Consider the following 16,688-nt stretch of genomic DNA (forward strand, 5'->3'; position numbering starts at 1 on the left):
AGTAGGAGTATTAATTATTTTATGGAACAAAGGGATATTTTGATTTTTGTATTGTTTCAAAAGCAAAGGTCTGATTTTGATCATTTTATGTGTGTTTTCGAGAGAAATTAAATAGCCAGTTAATGAATGACAAAAAATGGGATAATATATATTGCTTTGTTTTTGAAAAATATAAATATTTTTTTTAATCCGTTCTTAAAATGTATGATCTTTCTCATTTTAAAAACTTCTTTCTCTCCAATAAGGTAAGATCTATTTTCTACTAATAATATTTAAATTTTATTTTTTTTTATCGCTGTCTTACTTTCTTAATTATATACTATTAAAAATTCGTGTCGAGTATTTACATTTGAGAGATATTGCAATTTAAATTAGTATAATAAGATGGAGGGCCCAACAAAATCCAGAGAGGCATAAGATGATGATTGGGCGGAGATTTGATTGCCCTCAAAGGCTGTGATAACTAATGGCGTCCGTGTGCGTTTGCATCATTAACCAAAATCAGACATGCCCACATTTTTAATGCTAATTAATTTATCATAAACATTATAGTAGATCTCCCTATTTTATTTTAATGAAATCAACAACAGAATTACTATTAATTTTATTTTCGTAGGCATCTTCACTCCACGGATTGTCATTCTTTAGATATATCCATTTTCTGCATTTATAAACACCCTATTATCATTATTCAAATGTATATTCCTTATTACGGAACAGATTTAGAAGATTTTGCGAAACTCTAACCTATAATTTTCTAATTTTAAGAACATTAATTTTTTCGCACTTATCTTTTCATTCTTATCTATCTATTCACATTCTTCATAACTCTTAGGGGGTGTTCGGTTGACAAAACTAAATCTCATGATTAAATATGTATAATATTTGGTTCATAAGATTGATCCCTATAACTTAATCCTAGATGGATAGTCTCATGATAATTAGTCATAGCCTCCCCCTCCAACTAAAATAATCCCACAACTTAATCCTAGATAGATAGTCTCATGATATTTAGTCATGACAACCGAAAGCCACCTTAGTTTCTATTCTTAATAAATATATGTATTGGAACTAAGAGTAATTATTATACGGTTTTATTATTTAAAAAGTGTAAGCGGATTTATATTCACTCTTTCTTTCCTAGCTATTTATAGGTTGCTTTAATATTTAATTGTTTGCAATACTATAAATCAGAATTGTTTCTAGTAAAGTTGTTTCTTATTGTAAACAAAAATGAGATATGAATTCGGACAAAACCATTTGACGATTAAATAAATTATGAAAACAAAAGAGAGGATTTATTTAAGTTTTGAGATAACATAAACATAACATTGGGTTAATCACAAGGCAAGTAAGTGTTTAAAAAAATAGAGAGAAGAGAGCATCTTTTGGAAAGCGGTGGTCTTCCCCCTTTGTCGAGCTCCAACTGCCCCACTCCAATCTCAAGACAATCTCTCTCTCGTTGCTTATTAGTTTATTTATTTTGAATCTTTTGATCGAATCGATCGATATTCCTGAGGACTTTGTTTGTCTGGTTTTGGGACCCATCGTCATTGTGGGGTCACTTTTCTTCCTCCTCTTTTTGTCCCTTAACACCTTATCACATATGTTCAACATTCATTTCTTCTTCTATTTCAAAGTTTTCTAACGGGTAGTATTTAATAAAATTTCAATATTTACTAAAGAATTGTTAATTTCGACGTACAATGTTTGGGAAAACTAGTAGTAGCATAATTCGAACAAATATTATTAGTAAATGCTCTTTGAATTGGCTGAGTCTATTAGTCGGACCATGCTCCCATACATTTTAATCGATTTGCACACATCTTCATGAGTGTGACAACACATACAAACAACATGTGTTATTCCCTTTTGCATGGTTCAGCGTACAAAAACTAGAAACATTATGCCTGTTTTGTACTCTTTCTTTAGTCCTTATATTTCAATTTATTTTGGTAGATTTTGACCAGTTGTTATTCTTGAAAAATCAAAAATAAATTTTCATTCCAAGTCTCCATTTTTATCGCAGATGTCTCACATTTGCATCATTCACCTTTTCTTGGAAAATACTCAATTTCGAGTTTTGCACAAAAGGAATATTAGTGTCCCTGTCCTCATCAGTTTATAACACAGAATAGGAACCTTCGATAAAGAAAATCTCAAAACACGCAAGTTATTGTGAAGTTGTTGAATTTGTCTCCTCAATTCATCGTTCTCTACAACACGTAGATGACGTTGTCGAGAGTCCTCTTCGTCCATGGGTTCCTCTCCATGTCCCCTGCTACAAAAATCACGACCCACACGTCTATGTCTTCGTCCGGTCATTAGTACGTGCTTAACCAGAAAGCTGAAATAATGATGAATCGGCTCTCGAAAACTACCGAGCATATGAAAGAAATGAAACCAATCGACAAAAACTCAAGTTTCTAAATCTTGTTTATTAAATTGTCCAAAAACTACCATTAACAATACAACATATATATGGCAACAAAAATCACACTAATTGGAAACAAAAATATTAACACTTAGATCACCGTGGTCGTGAATACTACTCCTATATAACTATATTATGACAAATTAATAAAGTATTTTACTCCCCAATATAGTTTATTAAAATTATACTCCTTCATTTGGTTTTCCCAATATTAGTTTCCATCTTTGGGTCAAAGATTTGTGCAAGAGTAGAGGAACAAATTGTGTTGCTTTGATGATTGCAGCGTATCCTCTTTCACTTTTTGCACTCCCAGCCCCAGCATTGTCTCTCTCTCTCTCTCCCCCCCCCCCCCTCTCTATTTTTCAATAGAATCTCATGATCTTTGTAATTACACTACTATCTCTATCACTAGAGTGATAGACTTGCCTTAACTTTTTATGGAATCAAGAATCATGGACTGGGACAACTAGCTAGCTTCATACATCATCATATCCATCAATTTCAAATAAAGCAATAATGTCATATTCTTCCCAAATTAGCACCCAATTACTATAATTTGAAGGATTTGGTAATATTCCTATGTATGACGAAATTGTTCAAATTAAGCCACGAGATTCTGGGCCACAAATTTTACTCCTCTTGCATTCATTGAATCCTTATACATTAGCTAGTGAGCAAAAGAGACAATTGAATTAAATTATGTTAAATGCTAAAAAAATAATCCCTCGGTCCCATTAGAAATGCAACGTTTTCCTTTTTGGGTTGTCCCATTAAAAATGCAACGTTTCTTAAAATAGAAACATTACTCTCTCTACTTTTTCCTCTCTCTTACTTTATTCTCTCTTCATTAACTCACAAAACAACACTGTATAAAATCTTGTGCCGGAAACCAAATGTTTTATATTTATTGGGACGGAGGGAGTAGTATACTGTATTAATTTGTCAGCGTCAATTTCAATTTGAAGTACTAGCAAGAACACTTCACAACGTATCAATTATTCAATTTTACTATTGCTTATTCGATAAACACATTTTTGCAAGATAAAACCCAAACATTACTTTTTTATGAAATGCAAACTTATAGCACAAGCAAGAGATATACATTTTCTCATCAAAACCTTAAACACAACGATGCATGTGATACCAACAAATGTCAAATAATTTATGATGGAGTCCAATTTTAAGCTAGCAAGATTGCAGCGATACCACTTCATTCTCCTGACACTTAAATAAGTATTCCATTTGTTCCATAAAAATATGTACGGAGTATTCTTTATTTTTTAGTCTGTTCCACAAGAATTTGTATTTTTCCAATTTTAGAAATTATTTTCTCTCTAATGAGATGGAAACGTTTCCCACTAACAATATTTTAATTACTTTTTTCTCTCTATCTCTCTTACTTTATCAATTTTAAATTAAAACTCGTGTCAAACTCAAAGCTAGTTCATATTCTTTGGGAACGGAGAGAATACTAATTCTTTGTATAAAAAATAACAAAAATAAAATAAAAACTTTAGATAATGCATGCAACAGTTAAATAGAGAGAGTGATAGATTATACGATTGGGGTGATGACTGAATAAGTTTGCCGGAGATAAGATAGGCACACAGCATGCCCTATAAACCTATCTCAAAATGATGACGCCTTGATGTTTTGTTTCAGTTCTATAAGAGCATCCGCAATGGTTAATAGGCCAGCCATTCTCTCATCTGCCACGTCAGCAACACTAAAAAAACCACCTGCCACGTCAGATTTAGGCCAGCCATAGGCCAGCCGCAATAAAAACAATTCAAAATATACTACATTTACGGAATTAAAATTACGATTAAAATACGGAATTAAATTTAGACACGTGTACGGGAAAATTCATTAATTGCATTTTAAAAAGTTACATAGATAAAAAAAAAAAGTACATGCATAATAAAGAAAAAAAACTATCGTCGTGCAGTCCTCCGTGCCCACAACTCTTCAATTATATCCTTTTGGAGTTGAATATGAGCATCCACTTGGCGCATGCTGGCAAATTCCTTGAGTCGGCCGGCTTCATCGAGGGGTACCCCATGTCGTACACTAGGGGTGGCCGTTCCGTGGCTTGGACCGGCTTCATCGTCACTGACCCAACTAGTCAGTTGTACGCCTTCGTCTTCGACGATCATGTTGTGCAGGATAATGCAGGCGTACATTATCTCGGAAACGCATCCGACATCCCACAAACGCGTTGGGCCCTTGATTGCCGCCCATCGAGACTGGAGCACACCAAATGCGCGCTCCACGTCCTTGCGCGCCGACTCCTGTCGTTGCGCAAAGTAGGCCTTCTTTTCATCACTTGTTTGTCGGATCGTCTTCACAAAGACCGGCCACCGAGGGTATATCCCATCCGCCAAGTAGTAGCCCATATCATGCCGGTTGCCGTTGGCCACGAATGAGACGGCTGGACCGACGCCCTGGCACTTCTCGTTGAAGAGGGGAGACGAGTTCAAGACGTTGAGGTCGTTGTTCGACCCGGCTACCCCAAAATAGGCATGCCAGATCCACAGCCGGTAATCAGCTACGGCCTCGAGGATTATCGTGGGGTTCTTTGACTTGTAGCCGGTCGTGTAGGCCCCCTTCCAGGCAGTCGGACAGTTCTTCCACTCCCAATGCATACAGTCTATGCTGCCTAACATCCCGCGGAACCCATGCTTCTCCCCGTGCATCTGCATCAAATTCTGACAATCTTCGGGAGTAGGGCTTTGAAGGTACTGCTCACCGAAAATGCTGATCACGCCCCCACAAAACTCCTTCAGACATTTCAGGGCTGACGACTCACCGATGTGGAGGTACTCATCCCACATGTCTGCCGCGCCTCCGTAGGCCAACTGCCTGATTGCCGCCGTGCACTTTTGGATAGGGGTGTGGCCGGGTCTGCCAGCCGCATCGTGCCTGAAGCGGAAACACATATATTGACGCTCCAATGCCCTAACGATGCGCATAAACAACTCCCTGCGCATTCTGAAACGCCGCCGGAACATGTTGGCGGGAAACCGCGGGTACTCTGCAAAGTAGTCCTCGTACAGCCGCTGATGTGCAGCTACGTGATCCCGATCAATCACTGCTCGGTGGTGGACAACTCGTGGAGGGCGAGGTATCGCCTGCTGTTCCACCATACGCATGTACCGCTCCATCCCGCGGTTCATGTAGGCCTCCATAGCCTCAATCATCCTCCGTTCGTACTCCTCAGGATCCCCACCACTACCGCTACCGCTACCACCCGCGTGATCCATCGCTCGATGATGCTCTTGAACAGAAAGTTAGAGAGAGAGAAAACTCGTTAAAACAAGTGGTGCAAATGAAAATGAAACGAAAATCGCGTTTATATATGATTTAAAAAAAAAAAAAAATCGAAAATCGGCGCTGGCCGATCGGGCCTCCACAATGGCGGCTAGCCGATCGGCTAGCGTTTCGGCCAGCGACGAGCGATCGGCGAGCCCACGCCGATCCGCTCGCCGATTTTGCGCTGGCCGGCTGCAATGGTTCGGCTAGCCGATCGGCCAGCGCGACGAATCGGCTAGCCGGTCGCTAGCCGACCATTGCGGATGCTCTAATGAGCCTCACCAATTCGTACCAAATCATTGTTTTCGAACACTCTCGTCAAAATAACATTCAATTACAAGAATATTTAATACTAGCATATCCATATTTCTTTTAACAAGATCTTGGATTCAATTTATTCTCCTCTGAAATGCATTTTTTTTTTGAAAAATCAAAGTCCTTCGTACTATTTTTCCTATACTTGGTTACTTCAGAGTTAAGAATATAAGCAACTTTTTTTTTACTACTTTTCAAGAATGCTAAGTAGGGAGTATAGTAAAGTTGGGAGAATTTGTTAATTGATGTTTGATGAATTAATAAAATGAGGGTGAATCAAAAAATCTGTTTCCAAGTTGATTAAATAAATGAGGCTTGCAAATCTAGAGAATGAAATTAAATAAATTGAAGGACATAATAGAGCCATAGCAGAATCCAAAAAAACGCATAGTCCCAACATGTTCCGATCGATCACATTAATTAATGAATTTAGGGTCCCAAATCAAGGCGTTTTATTCCCGTGACTCTGATGTGTGGCGGTGGCGGAGGTGGTGGCGGGCGGAGGAGCTAAGGCGGAGACATGGATACCGACATGTATTTGAGAGTGGCGCCTCGTGATCGGCGACGGCAGATCCATGGAAGACTGTTCCCGCTAGTCACGTGGGCTCTTTTGACTGCCCAATGACCAAATATCTATCTCTATAGTCTATACATACATATATATATGAATAATTGCTTCTGCATTATTCTTATTCCAACGTGTAATCTGCACCTCACCCTATTTTTATCTAATTTCACTGCCAGTTTTATTCAATTCACGACAAACCGGATTCTCGCAGGTGCTGACTGGTATTTCCCCATTTTTAATTGCCTTTATATAAAGCAACAGTCGATCTCACCAGCTCTCTATCCTATGTTTATGTTCTTGTTCAAACATTTTATTATTACCCATCCTTTTCAACTCACTATTCCCCTCTCTATAAATTCAAACCCCACATCTCTTTAATTTAATCAACAATGTATCACACCCACACCCACACCCACCACCAAAGTGGCAATTCCTTCCCCATGCTATTCTCCATGTCTAATTCCCACCGAGCATTCGATGAGCCCGACTTGTACTCTCCTTCCGCTCCAGTCGATTGTACCCTCTCCTTAGGCACTCCTTCCACCCGCGTTGATCACCACGACAAGAAGCGCTCCTCCTGCATCTCCAACTTCGGCTGGAACATCCTCCCGTCAAAGCACACGCCGCCGTCCTCCTCCGCCAAGGCCCACCGCGCCTCCGCCGGCGACCCCCTCCTCGCACGCCGCTGCGCTAATTGCGACACCACTTCCACTCCCCTGTGGCGCAACGGCCCCAGAGGCCCCAAGGTATTTCTTTTTTTGCTGCTCAAATATTCGGAGCGTCCTTAATTGAATTTAAAAAAATATAGTAGTAATATGATTAATTATTGCAGTCGTTATGCAATGCGTGTGGCATTCGATACAAGAAGGAGGAGAGAAGGGCGACGGCGGCGGCTGCTACGGGCAATGGAGCTCAGGTGATGAAAGCGCCGTGCTACGGCAGCGAGTACCGGTTCATGGAAGACCAAGGCGCGGTGGATCATTCGGAAAGTGGGGTTCCGTTTATGTCGTGGCGTTTCAACGTCACGGACCGGCCCGGCCTGGTTCATGACTTTACTAGATGAATAATTATGGGATTTTCTAATTTTATTGGAAAACAAATGAATTCCAAATTTTAAGGGGAGAATCGGATTTGATGCCCACGGATAAGTGTGGGTCATCAAATTCTTTTCTTTTCGGATGTTTATTTATTTTATTAATTTTGTTTTTGGGTTTGATACATAGATGGAGTGAAAATGAGTTAATTCTATGTTGTTTGGTTAGATTGCTTTTTCTTTTGTAGCTTTCACTTTTTCAGGTATGGCCCCAGAAATTAATATTAGTATTAGTAGTATCTAAATGAAGACCAACTTTTAGTGTTGCTCTGTTTCATGCACTTTCTTTACTACCACCTGTTATTTTCTGTGTAATTATATGTCTGAACTCGTATCATATAGTTTGTCCTTTCTCTCATATTTCTCACCTGCTCTTATGGCTAATCATCATATCTTATGAATAACAATAGTGTTCTCTAAAATAATAAGACCCCAAAAGAGTATTTTTGGTGTCGGCTTACCAAAAAATTAAAGAACATTCTTACAAAAAATGACTTAAATTTGAAAATAATATGTAGTCATGTTTCAGAATTAAAGTGGACTCTTTTTTGTGTTTGAATGGGAAATCTCATGGGCTAACTTGAATTAATTTAATTTGCAAGTTCTTTAGAGTAATATTAAGGTAAGTTATCAATAATAATCCAGTAGTAACTATTTCAACTTTAAGGCCAGAAGAAAAAATGTTAGACTGAAATGAAGAGTTAAATTCTAATTCTAATCTATTAAACAACATGCAGTCTTAGTCCTTAATTAATAAGGCATGAATGTTCTACAATTTTTAGTTTTTGTGACGATTTCAGTGTACTTTATTTTAGTTTCACTCTATTGTTTCGAATAAAATAAGTTGGAATGCATTTTCATTTTTATTTTACATGGTTAAACTTTAACTTGTTGAATCAATCAATGTTAAATTTTTTTTTGTTCTGTTTGTTACTTCAGCTTTCTTGTCTGATTGCTCCATAGAAATAGGACTTGGCGTGGCCCACTTTTCGTCAGGCCCAAATCAAATTTACGAAGTTATTATGGAATGTCCTTTCGCTATTTTGTCTCATTATGCTTCTTATTTTAAAAATAAATAAATAAATAAATAATAAATGAGAATAATGCAATCAAGAGTTTTGTAGAGCAATGAAAATCTCCATCTCATATGACTTTCACCAATCATACTTGGAGTACTGATATATATGGAAAATCATGTTAAAGGCTCCAGCTGGGGACATATTTTCTTTGGTACTCCCTCCGTTTCGCCATAGTTGAGTCATTTTACCATTTCGGAAAGTTTCTTCATAGTTGAGTCATTTCCTTATTTGGTAACTTTTTCTCTTTCTTACTTTACTCTCTCTTACTTTATTCACTTTATACTTTATTCTCTCTATCTTTTCCTCTCTCTTACTTTTTTATCTATTTATTTAACACACCCAACATCACTTTCTTAAACTCCGTGCCCAAAAGTTCCACCTCAACTATAGTGAAACGGAGGAAATATAAAATAATAAGAGCACTCACAGTAGTTGATGATAGAATCACCGATTGATCGACGGTTCTATGTCAACTATTGCAAACCAACCACCGATTTCACCGCACTCGTCAACGCCCCAACGATAGAATGTGCCGATCGGCACCCAATCATCCACTATTGCACGTCCACAACCCATAAATCCGCCGATCCCTTCTGATTCTTTTTAAAAAGTTCACTTTTTTCACTATATAAATACCTTTTTAAATCTTATTTCTTCTACTAGTTTATTCTATAAATACCCTCTTTTATTTTTATTGTACGGAGTATTAGTTTTTTTTATTTTATAATTTTCTATGTTTTTTTTGCACGTGGAAAATCTGGATAGGTAGCTTGGCAGAATTTAGGGCGCTATATGCTGGGTCTGGAATATAAAATATTCATTGCTAACATGACAGAAGAAAAATGAGTGGACGAATTTATAATCCACCAGTTACAGAAGTTAAAAAGGATTATATTAGGGATCATTGTAAGATAAATTAATTACTACTTTCTATAGCTACATCCTTGTACACACGAGTTGTAACCAAAATTCAAAGGGACCTCATTCTATGAAAGAAATCATTCGTTCCAATAATGAAACAATAAACCTAAAGCTTTCAAATACCAAAGAATAAAAGCCTAAAACTTTTCTCTCTTTCTCAAATATGTTGCCTATACTATTCAAGATTGTATCAGAATCCTTCTAAATTTTTAAGCCAAAATTAACATGTATAAATAGCTGAAAAATAAACCATGTCAGAATCAGATGACAACATAATAGATGATCAAAATACCCAAATGACAGCATGAGTTTATACGACAATTTGCAAACTTCATGCACAATAGTTTTAATCTGTAAGCTGTTTCTTACAAGTTACAATTCTCAAATTTAGTTGAATGGCAAAAAGTGCGATGAAGACGACAATAAGTTAGTGCAAAATTAGAGATGAGTAATAATACATGATTAGGTATATTTAACATCTTAAAATATTAGAATCAACATATTTGAGGTTAAGTATAAAGAAAATTAATAGATCTTAGCAATTGTTAAGAATCAAAAGATTTGAGATTAAGTATAAAGAAAATAGATCTTAGAAATTGTGCTTATGATGTGGAAGTTCACGAACGAGAAGGTTTATTGTTAGTATTTGTGATTGCCCTAAGTTCAACTTGGATGTTGAGTTTTAGACTTTTAGTTAAAATGACAACTTCATTAACTTTTTCTACATTCTTTTGGTTTAATTTTTTCTTCGAAATCAATTTTATAGAAATTAAATTAAATCTAACATCTGCTATTGGTGAGTATATCGTACGTCATTCGAAGAATACCCATACAAATAATATTTCGGAGATTGATGTATGTGGTGATTGGTGGGTAATAAAGAAGATAACAGTAATTAAAGAAATTTATACAACAAAGGAGTCGGATATGATTAACATTTAATGAAGAAATTAGGATGATCGAACGTGGCTTCCCAACCTGACGACGATACCATCAATATCTTTGACGTACCCCACTTTCTGGCCCCACTCTTTCTCCTCCGGCTTCGCCACCGCCTCCGCCCCATTCTCCACCGCTCTCTGCAAACTCAATCACCATCACCGTCACTATCAATATCTATATTCATGATCATTAATTAGATCTAAAATATGTATACCTTAAAGGCGGCATCAACGTCGGCGTAATCAAAGCAAACCTCAACAGAATTCCTCTGGCGGTTCTTGACGCTCCCGGTGAGGTCGTCCGTCTCATGCTGCTTTGCCGGCGTGAATGCTATCGTGGTCGTCCCAGTCTCAAGTTCCCCCCATCTACACGATTTGGCAATTATAATAAATTATATAGAGAGAGCATTTGATGATCACTCACCGGTGAGAAGCGTCTAGGCGGCGGACGTTGTAGCCGAAGGCCTTGCCGTAGAATTCGACAGATTTGGCCACATCTTTCACGTACACAACCGTGTATGCAAACGCAGGCTGCAGGTTTGATGCCATTCCTCTCTCTCGTGGTGTAATTAAATGTTATCGATCGGTGAAGAAGCGTAGATTAATATTACTAATTCTAATACGTGGAGACTGGATACAATACACGTGTACACCATACAGCTTACAAGCTGCGCCACGTCTCCCGAATTTACACACCATACCTAAATTGCTATTTTTATTTGTGTCATGCATGTATGCAATTCTCGAAGCTAATTACTACTAGTATTGAAAACTCCTCACAAACACAACTTCTAATTTGACGTTGAGAAATCAAAATATGTTCCAGATACAACTTACAAGAGCTGCTCAGGATTTTCTTAACAAAATAACCAGCACCATAGACCTACTTTTGACAAAATTCTTGCCATTTTATTGATTATTGCAAAAGCTTAACCTTAGCTAACAAATCTAATTCCCAATATTTCTAACAAATGAGCAACCACACTAGTACACTCGAGCTTTAGGAGGGAATGTTTCAATTTCATCATCAAGTGTATTCATATGAACTGGCCTGTAATCAAGTCGAACCTTCTCATTTTCCCAGTATCTGCACACCACATACAGACACAGTGTTACAGCAATGTAGAAAAGACTGTTTGGCAAAAGCAGCTTGCACGTCAGAAAATATCACAACAAATAAAGAATGTTTTCAGTGAGATTATAGTATTATTAGATTCCACCATCTCTTAATCCAGACAATAGATGGACGGAAAGCTTACCCTAATGTATGTCTCATCCACTTCTCATCATCTCTTTTCTGCAATGGGAACCATTGGAATAGTTTAGCAGAAAGATGAAATAAGAGTAGATAATATCCTCAACCAGAAAGGCATGGAATAAGGCAGGCTCAATCAACCAAGCTAACGAATGCAACATTATTCTTGTAGTGAAAGAATCCAAGTAAACATTTCAACCAAGGAAACTCACCGTAAAATCTTCCCTTGCATGAGCTCCTCTGCTTTCTTTCCTCGCCTCAGCAGAGTGCATGGTTATACATGCGTTGATCAGAAGATTCTCCAACTCAATAGTCTCAATCAAGTCGGAGTTCCTAAAAGTGCAGAAATAATAATACTTATCAACCAAAAGAGGGAAAAAAGAGCGAATAAACCATGCTAGAATAGGTGTTTTAGAGAAAGAAAATACCATATTAAGCTTCTGTCCTTCAATTTCACATCATGAAAACTTTCCCAGGTTTTATCAATCAGCTGACAGCCTAAGAGTTACAGAAATGGCTTGAATATTTGATGGCATGAAATACTACAGTACTAGTAAAATACTAAAATCAGGAAAGCTCGGTTCTGTCGCATACCTTCCTCCAATGTTTCTTGAGTCCGAAACACAGCAGCATTGTTTTGCATTACCCGTTGCATGTTCAACCGGATATTTGAGGTGGGAAGGGTACCATTTGAGTTACGTAGCTTGTCCAGCCATGAAAGTGTCTTCTCCCCAGCATCCTTTTCCAGTGGTCTTTGTTTCTCTCCTGTGACATTAGAATTGCATGTGTCAGAAAATAAAATATCATGGATCATATGGTGCCCAATTCCCATTTCAAGAAAGTTTTTGTCACCTGGCTTCTGGATCTCTGCAACCCTATTTGCACAAGCCCGACCAAAGACAACAATGTCAAGGAGTGAATTGGCTCCAAGACGATTGGCACCATGAACAGATGCACAGGCAGCTTCCCCAGCAGCAAATAAACCGGGAATAACAGTATCAGGATCATTCCCTTTGCTGGTAACCACCTTAACAACAACAGATATCAGTGGTAGAGAAATCAATATTATTCATGATATCAATTCAATGTTATGCCGCCAATTCTACCTCTCCATGGTAATTTGTTGGAATACCACCCATGTTATAATGGACAGTTGGTAACACAGGGATTGGCTCTTTTGTGACATCTACGCCAGCAAAAATGGCTGCAGTTTCAGAAATACCAGGAAGTCTCTCCTTCAAAACCTCCGGAGGTAAATGATTCAGGTGAAGGTAGATATGATCTTTCAAAGGTCCTGAAGAAAACAGAAGTTTTGCAAGAGTATTAAGGTCATATTCTTCATATATACATTTTCATACATTTCCAATGACAACCAACATTGCTTCAAAGCATCAGTACTTCTGAACTGTCAAGCAAACATTTCATACTTCATACAGTTCTAGGAAAAGCATAGAGCATGGTGTGGATCTTCTGGCAGCGATACCTAAAATCAAAATGTGTCTTCTCTACACCACCAATACCATTAGTTCATAAAATACCAGGGTAACTGATTACTTAAAATCCACAGCTCAGAAAGTAGGCTCTCGTGTCGCAGCAGTATATGCAGCAGAAGAGCCTACATTTACAGATAAAGCCTTTAAGTATACATACTAGGACTGGCCTTAAAAAGACAAGCAATTTTAATGGAAACATTCTGTCAACAAAGGTTTACTGATATTAACCATAAAGAAACAGTAAGAAGTGTGAAATCTAAGGTCTTTGCTTTAGGGCTTTCTAACATAAAATGAGAAGAGATAGCACATCTTGCCGTTCTCACATAGATTTGAAACATTGATAAGCAACATCAGATAGTATTTGGCGATAAACATGGAAACAAACAGATAATTTTATTTGAAGTTAAAATAAACATGTCAGTCCTTTAAGATTACATACCAACGCCGCGACCTTCCCGAATCTCCATAGTCATTGATCTAGATACTACATCTCTAGATGCGAGATCCTTAGCCGTAGGGGCATACCGTTCCATAAATCTTTCACCTTCACTGTTTCTAAGAATACCACCTTCACCTCGGGAACCTAGCAGTGGTGTATCAGGAGAATAATGTTAATAAACATAACAAGCTCAATCAAGAGAAACAAAATAAATATGAAATGTAAAGGGGCAAAAGAAAGAACTTAAATAGATAAACCTTCAGTGATGAGACACCCGGCACCATATATGCCTGTGGGATGAAATTGAACAAATTCAAGGTCCTGTTAGCAGAAATCAAACATCATTAGTCAGAGAAAATTCTCCCAACCATAACATAACGTTGGACCCTCACAAAACTCCCTCAATCCAACAATGTGGCAGTAAATAACATTAAGCAAACCTCAAGTGGTAATCCTGCACGTGCAACCATAGCATTACCATCTCCAGTGCAAGTGTGAGCAGATGTAGCGGAAAAGTATGCTCTACCATAACCCTGAGAGATACAAGAAATCAATTTTCATGAGTTCATCAGGTGCAGCCACGAATATAAGAAATTCTGTGAACCTAATGCATTCGAAGATATTTTTTTTACCCCAGTAGCAAGAATTGTTGAGGCAGCACGGAAACGATGTAAGGTTCCATCCTCCATATTCAATGCAATTACACCCTGGCAGCTACCTGGTAGCATCCAGGAGAAACAATTTGACGTTCTATCGATATATGCATGCTTTTCAATATGAACGGTGACATAAGACTGTCCATTGACTCAGAAATATATGGAGCAATTAAATGAGGATCTCCAGTGCCCCAAGAAACAAGAAAATAGTAGACATATCCAGTACTCATCTCAGGAGCATTCAAGGATACAGTTAAATGCATGGAAATGATAAATGAAGAGAGACTAAGAAACATTGTCAAAACATACCATCGTTGCCCATCAGCAAATCAAGAGCAAAATATTCCACAAAGAACTGAGTATTGTGTTTCATAGCCTGCCCGTACAGTGTGTGCAACAAAGCATGTCCAGTTCGGTCAGCTGCACAAGCACAACGGTATGCTTGCCCACCTATAAAAAATAAGATATCACTTATTTATATATTCCATCTAAAAATAGGGAACTGTACTTCTGCTGAAAGTTACATTATACCTTTTCCGAAATTCAAGCTTTGGCCACCAAATGCACGCTGATATATCTTCCCATCTTCTGTCCGGGAGAATGGCAGCCCATAATTCTCAAGTTCAATAACTGCTTTTGGTGCTTCCCTACACATGTACTGAATGGCATCCTGATCCCCTAGGGTAAATACAACACCCATCACATAGATTATTAAAGTGACAGAACATTTTAATCACTCGGGATGGATGCCGTATAAATTAATCCCAGATTTACAGTTCACCATCTCAAGAGTTTGGTTAACTACTCAAGTATAGCATTTAGTGTAGAAACAGCATCAAATCCATTTCACAAGGTACTGACAAAATATATGGTAAGAATAAAACATATACACAAGAAAGTAAAACATCCTTGAGAGAATATGTTAGACAACAATCTGCCGTTTCACTATTGTACAGTATTAATCTCGAATTATATAGCAGCTGTGCAAGTTGGATGTACAAAAGAAAAGCACATAAAGAGGTCTATGATGCCAAGTTCAGCTCAGAAGCCAGGAAGACCTTTCAAGTTGAAAAAATATTTTGATGTAATCCTATTAAAAGATACAATCTTTACATGTCTAAGACCAAGCATGTATTACAAATTTCAATTCATCCAAGAAAGAGCACAATAGAAGTCCTTTCCGAAGATAATGACCAAACTAGAGCTTTCAATTAAACAAAGAAAACTTCATGTTAGGGATAATCCAGGGACCAACATACCAAGCCAATCACTTCCCTTCACTGTGTCATACATGTGCCATCTCCAATCGTCTTCTGTCATATTTCCTAATGCAGCATTTATTCCACCCTGAAAAAAAAATGTGTAGAGATAGATGTTAGAGGCACAAACAAATTCTCATAGCCAATATACAATAAAATTCAAGAAGAACGTTAAATCATACTCAAATTTATCAAAAAAAGAATAGCCAAGAAGAGAAGGGCCAAACAAATAGCTTGAAAGTGTTGCATTACCTGAGCTGCAACGGTATGGGAGCGAGTAGGGAACAGCTTGGTAATGCAAGCAGTGTTGAATCCATGCTCCGATAGCCCAATCGCAGCCCTCAGCCCCGCACCTCCTGCCCCGACCACCACCGCATCGTAGGTGTGATCCACAACAGTGTATGAAGGCGCTGCTCCACTCTGGTAGAAATCAAAGTATAAAGAGAAAAGGATGAAATAGAGGTGCCAAATTTAGCTAAGGCGAGAACGGGGGATAAGCTAAGATAAACATATTTATCAGCTAAATTCAAACCCCTAGCTAATTCATCGAGAATAAAACCAAATCCAGCAATAAGAGAATGACCAGAAAAGGATGAAGCAAATGAATTGAAGAAGAGAGAGCAATGAAGCGTACGGATGTTGAGAATAGACGACCAACGGAATCGGCGGCGGTGGATTTAGAGGAAGGAATGCGGATGCCACGGGAAACGCACCGCCACATCTCGGCTTGATATCGAATACGAAAATGAATGCTAATCTAGTGCGTTTTGTTTATGTATTGTTGGATGCTGCTACAGAAGCTAGAGTTGTTTCTTGGGAGTGCTAAACGACTGCCAAAATACTACTATGCCCTTTTCCAGTGTGTAAATTACCTTACATAATAAATGTACCTACCAAGAATGTCACTTCAGAATTTTTATTCA

General features: G+C 37.9%; 3 protein-coding genes across 4 annotated transcripts; 1 reads left to right on the forward strand and 2 right to left on the reverse strand.

The window, feature by feature from the left end:
- The first annotated feature begins 6,858 nt into the window (after positions 1 to 6,858).
- Positions 6,859 to 8,073, forward strand: LOC125215780 (GATA transcription factor 18-like). The gene is made up of 2 exons (XM_048117323.2): positions 6,859 to 7,375; positions 7,462 to 8,073. Exons 1-2 carry the CDS (start codon positions 7,019 to 7,021, stop codon positions 7,690 to 7,692), a joined length of 588 nt encoding a protein of 195 aa, XP_047973280.1. The 5' UTR covers positions 6,859 to 7,018; the 3' UTR covers positions 7,693 to 8,073.
- Positions 8,074 to 10,608: 2,535 nt separating this feature from the next.
- On the reverse strand, positions 10,609 to 11,352 carry DSI-1VOC (dessication-induced 1VOC superfamily protein). 2 transcript variants are annotated; one of them, XM_048114848.2, is made up of 3 exons: positions 11,088 to 11,352; positions 10,879 to 11,029; positions 10,609 to 10,801 (listed from the first exon to the last, which is right to left on the reverse strand). In XM_048114848.2, the coding sequence occupies exons 1-3, from the start codon at positions 11,210 to 11,212 to the stop codon at positions 10,673 to 10,675; spliced, it is 405 nt and encodes a 134-aa protein (XP_047970805.1). In that variant the 5' UTR covers positions 11,213 to 11,352; the 3' UTR covers positions 10,609 to 10,672. The 2 variants fall into 2 exon arrangements, with proteins under 2 accessions (XP_047970805.1, XP_088924913.1); XM_089068787.1 differs by having other exon boundaries at positions 10,609 to 10,808.
- Positions 11,353 to 11,428: 76 nt separating this feature from the next.
- LOC125214016 (succinate dehydrogenase [ubiquinone] flavoprotein subunit 1, mitochondrial) lies at positions 11,429 to 16,573 on the reverse strand. Its single transcript, XM_048114847.2, has 16 exons — positions 16,400 to 16,573; positions 16,018 to 16,185; positions 15,766 to 15,853; positions 15,038 to 15,184; positions 14,816 to 14,956; positions 14,483 to 14,568; positions 14,291 to 14,383; positions 14,108 to 14,171; positions 13,851 to 13,994; positions 13,025 to 13,212; positions 12,771 to 12,945; positions 12,513 to 12,683; positions 12,347 to 12,416; positions 12,131 to 12,251; positions 11,923 to 11,960; positions 11,429 to 11,750 (listed from the first exon to the last, which is right to left on the reverse strand). The coding sequence occupies exons 1-16, from the start codon at positions 16,484 to 16,486 to the stop codon at positions 11,648 to 11,650; spliced, it is 1,884 nt and encodes a 627-aa protein (XP_047970804.1). The 5' UTR covers positions 16,487 to 16,573; the 3' UTR covers positions 11,429 to 11,647.
- Positions 16,574 to 16,688: the final 115 nt, after the last annotated feature.

The sequence above is a fragment of the Salvia hispanica genome, chromosome 3 (genome assembly GCF_029641045.1).
Source record: "Salvia hispanica isolate PSC_SH4W2 chromosome 3, Shi_PSC_v1, whole genome shotgun sequence".
NCBI lineage: Eukaryota > Viridiplantae > Streptophyta > Magnoliopsida > Lamiales > Lamiaceae > Salvia > Salvia hispanica.

What these genes read in the sequence shown, in the direction of transcription:
- LOC125214016 (XM_048114847.2), bottom strand. Translation starts at nt 16,486, where the DNA reads ATGTGGCGGTGCGTTTCCCGTGGCATCCGCATTCCTTCCTCTAAATCC. An exon ending in AAGCTTGAATTTCGGAAAAG is followed by an intron (nt 14,957 to 15,037) that starts GTATAATGTAAC and finishes TATTTTTTATAG; the next exon opens with GTGGGCAAGCATACCGTTGT. An exon ending in CAACAAATTACCATGGAGAG is followed by an intron (nt 12,946 to 13,024) that starts GTAGAATTGGCG and finishes GTTGTTGTTAAG; the next exon opens with GTGGTTACCAGCAAAGGGAA.
- DSI-1VOC (XM_048114848.2), bottom strand. Translation starts at nt 11,212, where the DNA reads ATGGCATCAAACCTGCAGCCTGCGTTTGCATACACGGTTGTGTACGTG. An exon ending in CGCCTAGACGCTTCTCACCG is followed by an intron (nt 11,030 to 11,087) that starts GTGAGTGATCAT and finishes CAAATCGTGTAG; the next exon opens with ATGGGGGGAACTTGAGACTG. An exon ending in ACGTTGATGCCGCCTTTAAG is followed by an intron (nt 10,802 to 10,878) that starts GTATACATATTT and finishes TTGAGTTTGCAG; the next exon opens with AGAGCGGTGGAGAATGGGGC.
- LOC125215780 (XM_048117323.2), top strand. Translation starts at nt 7,019, where the DNA reads ATGTATCACACCCACACCCACACCCACCACCAAAGTGGCAATTCCTTC. An exon ending in ACGGCCCCAGAGGCCCCAAG is followed by an intron (nt 7,376 to 7,461) that starts GTATTTCTTTTT and finishes TAATTATTGCAG; the next exon opens with TCGTTATGCAATGCGTGTGG.